The sequence below is a fragment of the Ambystoma mexicanum genome, chromosome 14 (genome assembly GCF_040938575.1).
Source record: "Ambystoma mexicanum isolate Mex_15411 chromosome 14, UKY_AmexF1_1, whole genome shotgun sequence".
NCBI classification, from domain to species: domain Eukaryota; kingdom Metazoa; phylum Chordata; class Amphibia; order Caudata; family Ambystomatidae; genus Ambystoma; species Ambystoma mexicanum.
The window spans coordinates 10,421,800-10,437,853 of NC_090940.1; the positions used below are offsets into that span (position 1 = coordinate 10,421,800).

The following is a 16,054-nucleotide window of genomic DNA, read 5'->3' on the forward strand; positions in this document are numbered from 1 at the left end:
AGGGATGAGGGGTGTCCTGAATATCAGAGTGCACGTTGCTCTGGATTGGCTTGTGATGCCCGGGTTGATAAGCTTTCTGCATTACAATTGTGGTGCTGGGTCACGTGCTTTCGTGGGATGCTGGCAACTATGTATTGTTAAGGCCCGGGAGCAGGATGAGTGGTGGCGCGAACAGGATGACTAGAGGAGTACCCATGTAAATGCAGTATTGCGCACGGCAGAAAGAGAATGGGGCCGGGACGAGATCCAGTTTGATATTCGGTCTAGGGGCAACAGGACAAGCAACAGAGGTTCAGGAGACTGTGCACAGTTGCGTCTCTGCTCAGGGATGAGACTGGGGTGTAGTTTCCGGTTAGGGGATGCATTTTTGCGCTCACAGTGCGGATCTGGAGGGGCTCAGAGGGTCGTAGGACGGTTTAAAAATACTGGATGGGCTCCCGACTCGAGCGAAATGCCAGATGGCAATTTAGTGAGGACATAATTGGCAAGTTTATGCTACATTGATAACCATGGCGCTATTAGCACCATGGTTGACTCCGGTATTCTAACGATTGCGCCATGGTGGTTGGTGGAATTACTGCCCCATTCCAAGGTTGGCGGGGCAGTAATTCCCCATTCACCATTGGCCCTTCCCCATTCCCATTTGTTGCCCCCATAGGGCTCAATGGAAATGGGGACGGCGGTAATTACGGTACTGCAAATTGCGGTATTGTAATTACCTCAAAAGTCCCTTTGCGGGTTCCTTCCTTAACGGCTGGTAAAACCAGCCGTTAAGGTCGGGACCCGCTAGGGACCTCGTAATTAGGCGGTAAGGGTTTAACGGCGCCGCCACCTTTTATGGCGCCGTTAACCCCTTAGCGCCTGGGTAGTAATGAGGCCCATGGTGGGAATGAGCTTGGTGCCCAGTGGCTGCGTGGATTAAATGGTGGGATGCCTTTAGTGTCGTGATTGGGGGCTACGTTTTGAACTGCATAACAGGAGTGGATCTCTGAGCTTATGATGGCAGGTCGGCAAGGCTAACTCAGAGTGGGGCTTGGTTTCAGCTGGCGGCTGACCTAGGGAATAGTGAGATTCCGATTTTATGACGGGGGGCCTTGGGTCATGCATTACCAAAGCTGCAAGGTAAACCGAATAAGACATGCGATGCATTGGGAGTGGGGTTTTAGACTCACTGGTCGGCAAGTCCAACAAAGCCTGTCAGCCGTGCGGGGACATGGAACAAGTAGCAGTAGTGGTGCTGCATCTGGTAGGTAGCAGTATAGGTTTTAGTAAGACGGTACTTTGAGTGGCCGAAAGATGGACGAGGCAGGCCAAAAGAAAACCAGGGCAAGCTCAGATTCCCCGGGTCTAGGATGGCACTGCTCCACCTTGGGACCATCGGCAAGGGTAGGTGGGCTGACGGGACTATGACTGGGGAACTACGGTTTACATAGGGAATAGAAGCAGGGAAGGATGTCGATTTTATAAGGAGGATGGCCCAGCTCGTCCCGGTCAGGAGCGGCACCACTTCAGCCCAATAAAGCTCTGGCGAGGGCAGCCAATCCGCAGAGGTCTGGGGGGAGGAGCCTGGGCCTACATGACAAGTATACATGGAGATGCGGAGCCTCCGGGTGAAGCCTGGCGGCAGAGGGGGCTCTAATAAGGGAAATTAAAGGGTCGGGTTCCCCCGTCAGAATCGGTGCTCCACTGGCACAAGAGCTCCGGCAAGGGTGGGCAGACCGAAGATTCTGGTGGTGTGCGAGTTTAGCCTAATGATAAATGGAGAGGACTGATGGTAGGGGGAAGGAAGGCAATGTTGGTCTGTTAATTCTAACAAAGGAATAAAACTGGAACTTCAGCAGCAGGTAACGGCGATCCCCCAGCATGGGAACTCCTGCAAGGGCAGGCAGAGCAATGAGGATCTGGTTGGGGAGCTTTAGCCGAATAAAATATGGAGAGGAACCTCCTGTGGGTGAAGTATGACGAACGTGTTCACCTCACAGCTGGGGTAAACCAGGAGCTGGTGGTCTGAGATCAGGCCAAGGCAAGAAAGAAATGTGGAATGGGCAGAAGTGTTCCCCAGACCAGGCACGACCTGGTCAAACGTGAAGTCCCTGGTTGAATATGGAAAAGACGGAGTGCACTGGCCAGCATGGGGCATGGAGGATTTACAAGAAAAGTGTGCACAAGGTGCACTTAGCTCCTGAAACTATGAAAGAGGAAAAGGGGAAGCTGCGGTGGACGGTAACCCACCTTTGGCGTGGCAGTGTTTTGGTGACCAGTGACAAGAGACAAACTCCGAATGAGCCATTGCACAGCCGGAAGGGCCTTCGCTCTTCTCAGACCAGTTCCTCTTGGGAACCTAAGCGGTGGTAGCGCCTGGTGGTAGCAATGAGGGCTGGAGCAGGGGCGGGCGGGTCTCAGGCATGAAGGGTTGGGGGAGTTGTTCCTACTGTAGACTTTGTTGGGAAAAGGGGGAAGCAGGTTTTGAACACGGAGCAGTCACCACACCTTCGGAACTATTTTCACAATTGTTTGCTAAGTTTTTTATTATGTGTGAAAATAAATCTGCAGCCTTTTTATGCCAAAAAGAAGACATGTCTCATTCTGCACCTCACTGGAAGGAAAAGAAAGGGGCCAAGAGGAATGAGCAAGGGTGATGTATGTTGGCATGGTAATGGACAAATGCCCAGGTTATTGCATCCGGCATGACCAAAGGTCTTACACCTGCCTGCTAGGGTGCCACCTCTAACCCCCTAACCCCACACCCAGCCCTGCCCCTGACCCCCCAAACTCCAAACACTGCGGGCGGTACAATCTCAGTCATTGTTTTCCAGTTCCAGTGCTGAGAGGAGAGGAAAGTGCTCCTATAGTGACCCTAAAGGGGGCCAGCCCTGCCTTTCATGCCCAATTCCTAATGCTGCCCTATTTACACTCGCAGGCTTCTGCGTTTCTATGATTGAAACGCTCACCCTAGTCAGACACAGAAAATAGCAATATTTCTGTTTACTGGCTAACCTTCTTTCTTACATATTATTTATTTTTTCAAATGAAAGAATGCTTTAATAGTTGTCCTGTCCGACAAGGTGAGTTTATGGTGTCAAAGACGTAATGCAAGAGGCATGACCCACAATGACACCATGGAAGCAGAAGGACCGTGATCACGTGTGACACTCATTCCCCCCTTCCCCCACCTCCCGGGTAGGGAGCAAGCCCAGAGAGGGGAACGAGCGTGGGCAGGAGAGCAGTGTTAGTGGTGTGCCTAAAAGCTGCACTCTCAGAACCCCCTTTTGCTCACAATCTTGGCCTCCTGAAGTGCAGGCCTTTTGTGTGCTTGCGCAGCTGCCCTGGTTACTGGTGGGACTGCAGCGTGGCTTCCAAAAGCCCCCCAGGCTGTGCTTTGCTGATTGTTCGGGACCCCCTCTTCTTTATGCCCTGACTCCATGTCCTGGCTGGTCATTCTCTCGCCGCCCCCGATGGCCAGGTTCCTTTCCTCTGAGACGTTCCGCAAGCTGAGATTGGATCAGTCAGTGTGTCTGGCGAGTGCATGTGCAGTGTGTGCTTCTCTCAGCGCCGTCGATGGCCGGGTTCCTTTCCTCAGAGCCGTTGGATCAGCTGAGATTGAATCAGAGTGTCTCACGAGTGGACATGTAGTGTGCGCTTCTCTCAGCACCGTCGATGGCTGGGTTCCTTTCCATAGAGCGGTTCCACCAGCTGAGATTAGATCAGACAGAGTGTCTGGGGAGTGCATGTGCAGTGTGCGCTTCTCTCAGCGCCGTTGATGGCTGGGTTCCTTTCCTCAGAGCCGTTGGACCAGCTGAGATTGGATCAGACAGTGTGTCTGGCAAGTGCACATGCAGTGTGCGCTTCTCTCATTGCCATCAAAGGCCAGTTCCTTTCCACAGAGGAGCGGTTCCACCAGCTGAGATTGGATCAGACAGTGTGTCTGGTGAGTGCATGTGCAGTGTGCGCTTCTCTCAGCGCTGTCGAAGCCCGGGTTCCTTTCCTCAGAGATGTTCCGCCAGCTGAGATTGGATCAGAGTGTCTCACGAGTGGACATGTAGTGTGCACTTCTCTCAGCGCCACCTATGGCCGGGTTCCTTTCCTCAGAGCCTTTGGACCAGCTGAGATTGGATCAGAGTGTCTCACGAGTGGACATGTAGTGTGCGCTTCTCTCAGCGCCGTCGATGGCCGGCTTCCTTTCCACAGAGTGGTTCCGCCAGCTGAGATTCGATCAGACAGTGTGTCTGGCTAGTGCACGTGCAGTGTGTGCTTCTCTCAGCGCCGTCGATGGCCGGGTTCCTTTCCACAGAGTGGTCCCACCAGCTGAGATTCAATCAGACAATGTGTCTGGCATTGCACATGGAGTGTGTGCTTCTCTCAGCGTCGTCGATGGCCGGGTTCCTTTCCACAGAGCGGTTCCGCCAGGTGAGATTGGATCAGACAGTGTGTCTGGCTTTGTACGTGCAGTGTACACTTCTCTCAGCACCGTCGATGGCCGGTTTCCTTTCCACAGAGCGGTTCCGCCATCTGAGATTGGATCAGACAGTGTGTCTGGTGAGTGCACATGTAGTGTTCACTTCTCTCAGCGCCATCGATGGCGGGGGTTCCTTTCCACAGAGCGGTTCTGCCAGCTGAGATTGAGTCAGACAGTGTGTCTGGCGAGTGTACATGCAGTGTTAACTTCTCTCAGCGCCACCGATGGCTGGGTTCCTTTCCTCAGAGCTGTTGGACCAGCTGAGATTGGATCACAGTGTCTCACACGTGGACATGTAGTGTGCACTTCTCTCAGCACCATCGATGGCTGGGTTCCTTTACATAGAGCGGTTCCACCAGCTGAGATTAGATCAGACAGAGTGTCTGGGGAGTCCACGTGGAGTGTGTGCTTCTCTCAGTGCCGTTGATGGCTGGGTTCCTTTCCTCAGAGCCATTGGACCAGCTGAGATTGGATCAGACAGTGTGTCTGGCGAGTGCATGTGCAGTGTGCGCTTCTCTCATCGCCGTCGATGCCTGGGTTCCTTTCCTCAGAGACGTTCCTCCAGCTGAGATTGGATCAGAGTGTCTCACGAGTGGACATGTAGTGTGCACTTCTCTCAGCGTCGTCGTTGGCCGGGTTCCTTTCCACAGAGTGGTTCCACCAGCTGAGATTGGATCAGTTAGTGTGTCTGGCGAGTGCACGTGGAGTGTGCACTTCTCTCAGCGCTGTTAATGGCCGGGTACCTTTCCACAGAGCCGTTGGACCAGCTGAGATTGGATCAGACAGTGTGTCTGGTGAGTGCATGTGCAGTGTGCGCTTCTCTCAGCGCCGTCGATGCCCGGGCTCCTTTCCTCAGAGACGTTCCGCCAATTGAGATTGGATCAGAGTGTCTCACAAGGGGACATGTAGTGTGCACTTCTCAGCGTCGTCGATGGCCGGGTTCCTTTCCACAGAGCGGTTCCAGCAGCTGAGATTGGATCAGACAGAGTGTCTGGGGAGTGCACGTGCAGTGTGCGCTTCTCTCAGCACCGTCGATGGCCAGGTTCCTTTCCTCAGAGCCGTTGGACCAGCTGTGATTGGATCAGACAGAGTGTCTGGGGAGTGCACGTGCAGTGTGCGCTTCTCTCAGCGCCGTCGATGGCCGGGTTTCTTTCCTCAGAGCTGTTGGACCAGCTGAGATTGGATCAGAATGTCTCACAAGTGGTCATGTAGTGGGCGCTTCTCTCAGCGCCGTCAATGGCCTGGTTCCTTTCCACAGACGGTTCCATTAGCTGACATTGCATCAGACAGAGTGTCTGGGGAGTGCACGTGCAGTGTGCGCTTCTCTCAGCGCCGTCGATGGCCGGGTTCCTTTCCTCAGAGCCGTTGGACCAGCTGAGATTGGATCAGACAGTGTGTCTGGCAAGTGCACATGCAGTGTGCGCTTCTCTCATTGCCATCAAAGGCCAGTTCCTTTCCACAGAGGAGCGGTTCCACCAGCTGAGATTGGATCAGACAGTGTGTCTGGTGAGTGCATGTGCAGTGTGCGCTTCTCTCAGCGCTGTCGAAGCCCGGGTTCCTTTCCTCAGAGACGTTCCGCCAGCTGAGATTGGATCAGAGTGTCTCACGAGTGGACATGTAGTGTGCACTTCTCTCAGCGCCACCTATGGCCGGGTTCCTTTCCTCAGAGCCTTTGGACCAGCTGAGATTGGATCAGAGTGTCTCACGAGTGGACATGTAGTGTGCGCTTCTCTCAGCGCCGTCGATGGCCGGCTTCCTTTCCACAGAGTGGTTCCGCCAGCTGAGATTCGATCAGACAGTGTGTCTGGCTAGTGCACGTGCAGTGTGTGCTTCTCTCAGCGCCGTCGATGGCCGGGTTCCTTTCCACAGAGTGGTCCCACCAGCTGAGATTCAATCAGACAATGTGTCTGGCATTGCACATGGAGTGTGTGCTTCTCTCAGCGTCGTCGCTGGCCGGGTTCCTTTCCACAGAGCGATTCCGCCAGGTGAGATTGGATCAGACAGTGTGTCTGGCTTTGTACGTGCAGTGTACACTTCTCTCAGCACCGTCGATGGCCGGTTTCCTTTCCACAGAGCGGTTCCGCCATCTGAGATTGGATCAGACAGTGTGTCTGGTGAGTGCACATGTAGTGTTCACTTCTCTCAGCGCCATCGATGGCGGGGGTTCCTTTCCACAGAGCGGTTCTGCCAGCTGAGATTGAGTCAGACAGTGTGTCTGGCGAGTGTACATGCAGTGTTAACTTCTCTCAGCGCCACCGATGGCTGGGTTCCTTTCCTCAGAGCTGTTGGACCAGCTGAGATTGGATCACAGTGTCTCACACGTGGACATGTAGTGTGCACTTCTCTCAGCACCATTGATGGCTGGGTTCCTTTACATAGAGCGGTTCCACCAGCTGAGATTAGATCAGACAGAGTGTCTGGGGAGTCCACGTGGAGTGTGTGCTTCTCTCAGTGCCGTTGATGGCTGGGTTCCTTTCCTCAGAGCCATTGGACCAGCTGAGATTGGATCAGACAGTGTGTCTGGCGAGTGCATGTGCAGTGTGCGCTTCTCTCAGCGCCGTCGATGCCTGGGTTCCTTTCCTCAGAGACGTTCCTCCAGCTGAGATTGGATCAGAGTGTCTCACGAGTGGACATGTAGTGTGCACTTCTCTCAGCGTCGTCGTTGGCCGGGTTCCTTTCCACAGAGTGGTTCCACCAGCTGAGATTGGATCAGTTAGTGTGTCTGGCGAGTGCACGTGGAGTGTGCACTTCTCTCAGCGCTGTTAATGGCCGGGTACCTTTCCACAGAGCCGTTGGACCAGCTGAGATTGGATCAGACAGTGTGTCTGGTGAGTGCATGTGCAGTGTGCGCTTCTCTCCGCGCCGTCGATGCCCGGGCTCCTTTCCTCAGAGACGTTCCGCCAATTGAGATTGGATCAGAGTGTCTCACAAGGGGACATGTAGTGTGCACTTCTCAGCGTCGTCGATGGCCGGGTTCCTTTCCACAGAGCGGTTCCAGCAGCAGAGATTGGATCAGACAGAGTGTCTGGGGAGTGCACGTGCAGTGTGCGCTTCTCTCAGCACCGTCGATGGCCAGGTTCCTTTCCTCAGAGCCGTTGGACCAGCTGTGATTGGATCAGACAGAGTGTCTGGGGAGTGCACGTGCAGTGTGCGCTTCTCTCAGCGCCGTCGATGGCCGGGTTTCTTTCCTCAGAGCTGTTGGACCAGCTGAGATTGGATCAGAGTGTCTCACAAGTGGTCATGTAGTGGGCGCTTCTCTCAGTGCCGTCAATGGCCTGGTTCCTTTCCACAGACGGTTCCATTAGCTGACATTGCATCAGACAGAGTGTCTGGGGAGTGCACGTGCAGTGTGCGCTTCTCTCAGCGCCGTCGATGGCCGGGTTCCTTTCCTCAGAGCCGTTGAACCAGCTGAGATTGGATCAGAGTGTCTCACAAGTGGACATGTAGTGGGCGCTTCTCTCAACGCCGTCAATGGCCTGGTTCCTTTCCACAGAGCGGTTCCATCAGCTGACATTGCATCAGACAGAGTGTCTGGGGAGTGCACGTGCAGTGTGCGCTTCTCTCAGCGCCGTCGATGGCCGGGTTCCTTTCCTCAGAGCCGTTGGACCAGCTGAGATTGGATCAGAGTGTCTCACGAGTGGACATGTAGTGTGCGCTTCTCTCAGCGCCATCAATGGCCGGTTTCCTTTCCACAGAGCGGTTCCACCAGCTGAGATTGGATCAGACAGAGTGTCTGGGGAGTGCACGTGGAGTGTGTGCTTCTCTCAGCGCCGTCAATGGCCGGGTTCCTTTCCACAGAGCGGTTCTGACTATCAGATTGGATCCGACAGCATCAGTGATCTGATCCCCCCCTTGCAGTGCCCCGCGCAGCTATTTCATTAGGCCATTAGCACAAGGTTGCTCCTGCGGGGAGACTTTGTTAAGCGATGCTACCCACTGCGCTAATGGCATCCGGCGTCCTCTGACATTATTCCCCGGGTACCAGTGTGCTGTCTGAGCTGATCTCTCATGTCTGTCCTTCTCTTTCAGCAAAATTAAGCTCTACGTGCAGACCTACAACGTGAGGAAAGAGATCAAGAACGTGATTGGCTACATCCGGGGACAGTACGAGCCAGGTGAGGCTGGGCTGGGACTCTGCTGTGGGTCATGTGTACAGAAAGCGATGGGGCAATGGGATACGATCGACTGGACACGTACAGGGGCTTGTAGTCCCTCCACCCCTTCCCGTGGCCCCCAGCGGCAGTAAGACTCCTAGAGGACTCAGGTCATGACCTCATGACGTGTCTATAGCGATAGACCTAATTCCACACTACAGCGCGCAGTCACAACCACCCCAACCTTGAACTGTACCAACATATTTCCCCTTCTACACATTTAATACATCTCAACATCCTGGAGTGCTTCCCTCTGAGCGCCTGGAAGAGGCGCAATGGAAGCCGAGCAAGCGCTATGCGCAGGCATTTGGACTCACCACCTCCTTCCATGACCTTCCCCACTGAGCCACACCCTCCCACCCGGCAAGCCACCCACACATCCTGCGGAGTAGTGCTCCCCCCTCTCTGTCCCAAGAGGTGCCGTATACATGGATGCATTACATGGGAAGGGGGGGGGGAGAAAGGTCATGAACATGGCAAAGAGGGGTCACTGGTGCATGAGGGAGCCCACCCCTCCCAATAACCCTTCCCTGAGGACCCGCCTATGAACTCATTGTCTGTCCTGTTCTCGTGCACATTTTAGGAAGACTGTTGACATCTTTAGAGTTGCTCCCACATGGATGTCCATGTGTTGGCATGAGGACCCCTTCTTCCCTCTGACTCTACGCCGGCCCCCTTTCTCTTCGTACTGAAGTGACAAAACATGAAACCACCCACATGATGGGGCAAAACGGCAGCTGGAAAAGCAATCCCGAATTCACCTGGTGCACGAGAAACACAATTAATATTAATAGCTGAGCCCTGAGGAAGTCCAGAGAGGACGTAACACATGCCGACTAAAAAAAGCCCAAACATACAATGCAAAGAATAGTTTCAACTACACTTTTATGACTGCCTGAAATATTGATGGGTATAAACGGTGTAAAATGGACACTCTAGACAACCCTTCTCCTGACACATGACAAAGGGCACATGTTCCACACAATGCATGTCCTCAGCGCTCCAGATAAGATTTTGAAGTGGGGGTATTTTACTGCCTAATTTTTAAAGTTGAGAGTAAAATGATTTTTAGGGAGTAAAAAAGTAAGTCCTATTACCATGGGAGTGTTCTCTGAGCAGTACAGAAGGCTTAACCGTGCAACAGACACGTTTTTGGAATAAATATTTCTTTGCATCTAGTTATTCGTGCTCATTAAATGGGATACGATCCGCACCTCTTCAGATCAGGCGGCCATAATACATGCTTTTTTCCTGCGGCACTGCGGTGGTTGAGACTTGTTTTGCTCCGCAGTTTGGCTATTCGCTTGTTTGTAGGGAGTACAGCTGATTGGGGCCCCTCTTATCTGTGGGGCTGTGTGTGGACCTGCTGGGAAAGGTCTTCACAGGCCGCGGCGCAGCAGCTCTGGGCGGCACATTTCTCTGGGCGCAGGCGCGGGGGCCACCCTGGTTTCTGCCGGTTTGCCACAGCGGCCCCCTGTCTACTCTCCCGCTTCTGGCGCGTGAAACCGCAATCCCATTGAACAACGTTTTGTAAGTCAGGCCCACATTTATGCTGGCTATGGCACTACACGTGTCACCAGTACACACGTGCCAGCATTGGCCCTTCCGTTTGTGAGACAGAGTCCAGACGTCATTTTACACTTTGAATTCTGGGCCTCCTTGTCCTGTATTTCCCCATTATAAACTCAGGACTGCAAGTCCCAGAATGCAAAGTTAAAACCAGGAAAGGACTGGTATCTCCCAAATAGAATGGATAATGTTGCCATGCATGCCAGTAGCAGTAGCCCGATTCCTGATACCCTGCCAGTATTTATGTACTGCACAAAGGCACCAGAGCCAAGGAACTAGACAGAGGAATTAAATGGCTGGGGAAGGGCTTTCCATTTTAAGAAAGGGACAGGAAGGTCTGAGACCTTTAAGAAGCAGAGGGTCACTCTCCGAAGCTTGACGCCTGGGTGGCACCAGGTGCATTGGGTGGATGCCACGAGACAGCACACAAACAGGTGCCACTGGGTGGATGCCAGGAGACAGCACACAAACAGGTGCCACTGGGTGGATGCCAGGAGACGGCACACAAACAGGTGCCACTGGGTGGATGCCAGGAGGCAGCACGAGAACAGGTGCCACTGGCTGGATGCCAGGAGACACCACACAGATGCCACTGGATGGATGCCAGGAGACAGCACACAAACAGGTACCACTGGGTGGATGCCAGGAGACAGCACGAGAACAGGTGCCACTGGCTGGATACCAGGAGACAGCACACAAACAGATGCCACTGGGTGGATGCCAGGAGACAGCACACAAACAGGTTCCACTGGGTGGATGCCAGGAGACAGCACACAAACAGGTGCCACTGGGTGGATGCCAGGAGACAGCACGAGAACAGGTGCCACTGGCTGGATACCAGGAGACAGCACACAAACAGGTGCCGCTGGGTGGATACCAGGAGACAGCACACAAACAGATGCCACTGGCTGGATACCAGGAGACAGCACGAGAACAGGTGCCACTGGCTGGATACCAGGAGACAGCACACAAACAGATGCCACTGGGTGGATGGCAGGAGACAGCACACAAACAGGTTCCACTGGGTGGATGCCAGAAGACAGCACACAAACAGGTGCCACTGGGTGGATGCCAGGAAACAGCACGAGAACAGGTGCCACTGGCTGGATACCAGGAGACAGCACACAAACAGATGCCACTGGGTGGATGCCAGGAGACAGCACACAAACAGGTTCCACTGGGTGGATGCCAGGAGACAGCACACAAACAGGTGCATTAGGTGGATGCCACGAGACAGCTCGAGAACAGATATCATTGAGTGGATGCCAGCAGGAATCACGAAAACAGGTGCCATTGGGTCAACAAGAGACAGCACGAGAACAGGTGTCATTTGGTGGATGCCAGGAGACAGCACGAGATCAGATTCTAGAACAGTTGCTATTGAGTGCATGCCAGGAGACAGCAGCTGAACAGGTGTGATTGGGTGGATGTCAAGCGACTGCACCAGAACAAGTGTCATTGGGTGGATGCCACGAGACAGCACGAGAACAGATATCATTGAGTGGATACCAGGAGACAGCACGAGAACAGGTGTCATTTGGTGGATGCCAGGAGACAGCACGAGATCAGATTCTAGAACAGTTGCTATTGAGTGCATGCCAGGAGACAGCAGCTGAACAGGTGTGATTGGGTGGATGCCAAGCGACTGCACAAGAACAAGTGGCATTGGGTGGATGGCAAGAGACATCACGAGAACAGATATCATTGAGTGGATACCAGGAGACAGCACGAGAACAGGTGTCATTAGGTGGATGCCAGGAGACAGCAGCTGAACAGGTGTGATTGGGTGGATGCCAAGCGACTGCACCAGAACAAGTGGCATTGGGTGGATGCCAAGAGACAGCAAGAGAACACATATCATTGAGTGGATGCCAGAAGGCATCACGAAAACAGGTGCCATAGGGTCGACAACAAGAGACAGCACGAGAACAGGTGCCAATGGGTGGATGCCAGGAGACAGCACGAGAACAGATATCATTGAGTGGATGCCAGCAGGAATCACGAAAACAGATGCCACTAGGTGGATACCAGGAGACAGCACGAGAACAGGTGCCACTGGGTGGATACCAGGAGACAGCACGAGAACGGGTGCCACTGGGTGGATGCCAGGAGACAGCATGAGAACGGGTGCCACTGGGTGGATGCCAGGAGACAGCATGAGAACAGGTGCCACTGGGTGGATACCAGGAGACAGCACAAGAACAGGTGCCACTGGGTGGATGCCAGGAGACAGCATGAGAACAGGTGCCACTGGGTGGATGCCAGGAGACAGCACGAGAACAGGTGCCACTGGGTGGATGCCAGGAGACAGCATGAGAATAGGTGCCGCTGGGTGGATGCCAGGAGACAGCATGAGAACAGGTGCTATTGAGTGGAGGCCAGGAGACAGCACGAGAACCGGTGCCACTGGGTGGACACCAGGAGACAGCACGAGAACAGGTGCCACTGGGTGGATGCCAGGAGACAGCATGAGAACAGGTGCTAGAACAGGTGCTATTGAGTGGAGGCCAGGAGACAGCACGAGAACCGGTGCCACTGGGTGGATGCCAGGAGAGAGCATGAGAACAGGTGCTAGTATAGGTGCTATTGAGTGGAGGCCAGGAGACAGCACGAGAACCGGTGCCACTGGGTGGATACCAGGAGACAGTTCGAGAACAGGTGCCAATGTGTGGACGCCAGTAGACCGCACAAGAACAGGTGCCACTGGGTGGATGCCAGGAGACAGCATGAGAACAGGTTCTAGAACAGGTGCTATTGAGTGGAGGCCAGGAGACAGCAAAAGAACAGGTGCCACTGGGTGGACACCAAGAAACAGCACGAGAACAGGTGCCACTGGGTGGATGCCAGGAGACAGCACGAAAACAGGTGCCACTGGGTGGATGCCAGGAGACAGCACAAGAACAGGTGCCACTGGGTGGATGCCAGGAGACAGCACGAGAACAGGTGCCACTGGGTGGATGCCAGGAGACAGCACGAGAACAGGTGCCACTGGGTGGATGCCAGGAGACAGCACGAGAACAGGTGCCACTGGGTGCTAGAACAGGTGCTATTGAATGGAGGCCAGGAGACAGCACGAGAACCGGTGCCACTGGGTGGATGCCAGGAGGCAGCACGAGAATCACACGGATACTGGTATGGCAAAGCCACGCGAGATCAGCGGTGCACGCATAGGGACTGGGGCGCGGCACATCCCAGGAACACAGGACCACACTGGAAATCTGAGAACCTGGAATTGGGCCCTCTGGGAGACCAGTGTGGAGCTCGCGGGTACAGGGGATGTACCCCAACTTTGCAGCACACAAGGAAGCCTTCCTGCAGTACTCTTCAAAAGTAATTTAGGATATCGCTCAGTAAGGGACCCTCCCTTAGTACAGCTCACAGGCAATTACTGAAACCGCAGACACAGCATGAGCTCACAGACACAGGATGAGCTTGCAGACACAGGATGAGACCACAAACACAGGATGAACTCACAAACACAGGATGAGCTCGCAGACACAGGATGAGACCGCAAACACAGGATGAGCTCGCAGACACAGGATGAGACCACAAACACAGGATGAACTCGCAGACACAGGATGAGCTTGCAGACACAGGATGAGCTCGCAGACACAGGATGAGACCACAAACACAGGATGAACTCACAAACACAGGATGAACTCACAGACACAGGATGAGCTCGCAGACACAGGACGAGCTAACAGACACAGGACGAGCTAACAGACACAGGATGAGACCGCAGGCAGAGGATGAGCTCACAGACACAAGATGAGCTCGCAGACACAGGATGGGACCACAAACACAGGATGAACTCACAAATACAGGATGAGCTCGCAGACACAGGATGAGACCGCAGACACAGGATGAGCTTGCAGACACAGGATGAGACCACAAACACAGGATGAGCTCGCAGACACGGGATGAACTTGCAGACACAGGATGAGCTAATAGACACAGGATGAGCTAACAGACACAGGATGAGCTAACAGACACAGGATGAGACCGCAGGCACAGGATGAGACAGCAGGAACAGGATGAGGCCACAGACACAGGATGAGGCCACAGACACGGGATCAGCTCACAGGCACACGATGAGCTCACAGACACATGATGAGGTCACAGACACAGGAGGAGCTCGCAGACACAGGATAATATCACAGACACAGGATGAGACCGCAGACACAGGATGAGCTCCCAGATACAGGATGAGACCGCAGACACATGTTGAGCTCGTAGACACAGGATTAGCACACAGACACAGGATGAGACCGCAGACACAGGATGAGCTCGTAGACACAGGATTACCTCACAGACATAGGATGAGAGCGCAGACACAGGATGAGACCACAGACACAAGATGAGATCACAGACAAAGGATGAGACCACAGACACAGGATGAGACCACAGACACAGGATGAGATCGCAGACACAGGATGAGACCGCAGACACAGAATAAGACCGCAGACACAAGATGAGACCGCAGACACAGGATGAGACCGCAGACACAGGATGAGCTTGCAGACACAGGATGAGCTCACAGACACAGGATGAGCTCACAGACACAGGATGAGCTAACAGACACAGGATAGCTCACAGACACAGGATGAGCTCACAGACACAGGATGAGCTCGCAGACACAGGATGAGACCACAAACACAGGATGAACTCACAAACACAGGATGAACTCACAAACACAGGATGAACTCACAGACACAGGATGAGCCCGCAGACACAGGATGAGCTTGCAGATGCAGGATAAGACCACAAACACAGGATGAACTCACAAACACAGGATGAACTCACAGACACATGATGAGCTCGCAGACACAGGATGAGCTAACAGACACAGGATGAGCTTGCAGACACAGGATGAGACCACAAACACAGGATGAACTCACAAACACAGGATGAGCTCGCAGACACAGGATGAGACCGCAAACACAGGATGAACTCACAAACACAGGATGAGCTCACAGACACAGGATGAGACCACAAACACAGGATGAACTCGCAGACACAGGATGAGCTTGCAGACACAGGATGAGCTCGCAGACACAGGATGAGACCACAAACACAGGATGAACTCACAAACACAGGATGAACTCGCAGACACAGGATGAGCTCGCAGACACAGGACGAGCTAACAGACACAGGACGAGCTAACAGACACAGGATGAGACCGCAGGCACAGGATGAGCTCACAGACACAAGATGAGCTCGCAGACACAGGATGGGACCACAAACACAGGATGAACTCACAAATACAGGATGAGCTCGCAGACACAGGATGAGACCGCAGACACAGGATGAGCTTGCAGACACAGGATGAGACCACAAACACAGGATGAGCTCGCAGACACAGGATGAACTCGCAGACACAGGATGAGCTAATAGACACAGGATGAGCTAACAGACACAGGATGAGCTAACAGACACAGGATGAGACCGCAGGCACAGGATGAGACCGCAGGCACAGGATGAGGCCACAGACACAGGATGAGGCCACAGACACGGGATGAGCTCACAGGCACACGATGAGCTCACAGACACATGATGAGGTCACAGACACAGGAGGAGCTCGCAGACACAGGATAAGATCACAGACACAGGATGCGACCGCAGACACAGGATGAGCTCCCAGATACAGGATGAGACCGCAGACACATGTTGAGCTCGTAGACACAGGATTAGCACACAGACACAGGATGAGACCGCAGACACAGGATGAGCTCGTAGACACAGGATTACCTCACAGACACAGGATGAGAGCGCAGACACAGGATGAGACCACAAACACAAGATGAGATCACAGACAAAGGATGAGACCACAGACACAGGATGAGACCACAGACACAGGATGAGATCGCAGACACAG

The 16,054-nt window shown here is 53.7% G+C and overlaps 1 protein-coding gene across 2 annotated transcripts in view; it reads left to right on the top strand.

Moving 5' to 3' along the window:
• Nucleotides 1-16,054, top strand: part of LOC138527344 (N-acetylated-alpha-linked acidic dipeptidase 2-like) — a 501,035-nt gene that overhangs the window by 325,760 nt on the left and 159,221 nt on the right. For both annotated transcript variants that reach the window (XM_069638406.1, XM_069638405.1), the window contains exon 8: nt 8,486-8,571. In XM_069638406.1, coding sequence (XP_069494507.1) covers nt 8,486-8,571 — 86 coding nt within the window. The remainder of the gene's footprint in view (nt 1-8,485; nt 8,572-16,054) is intronic.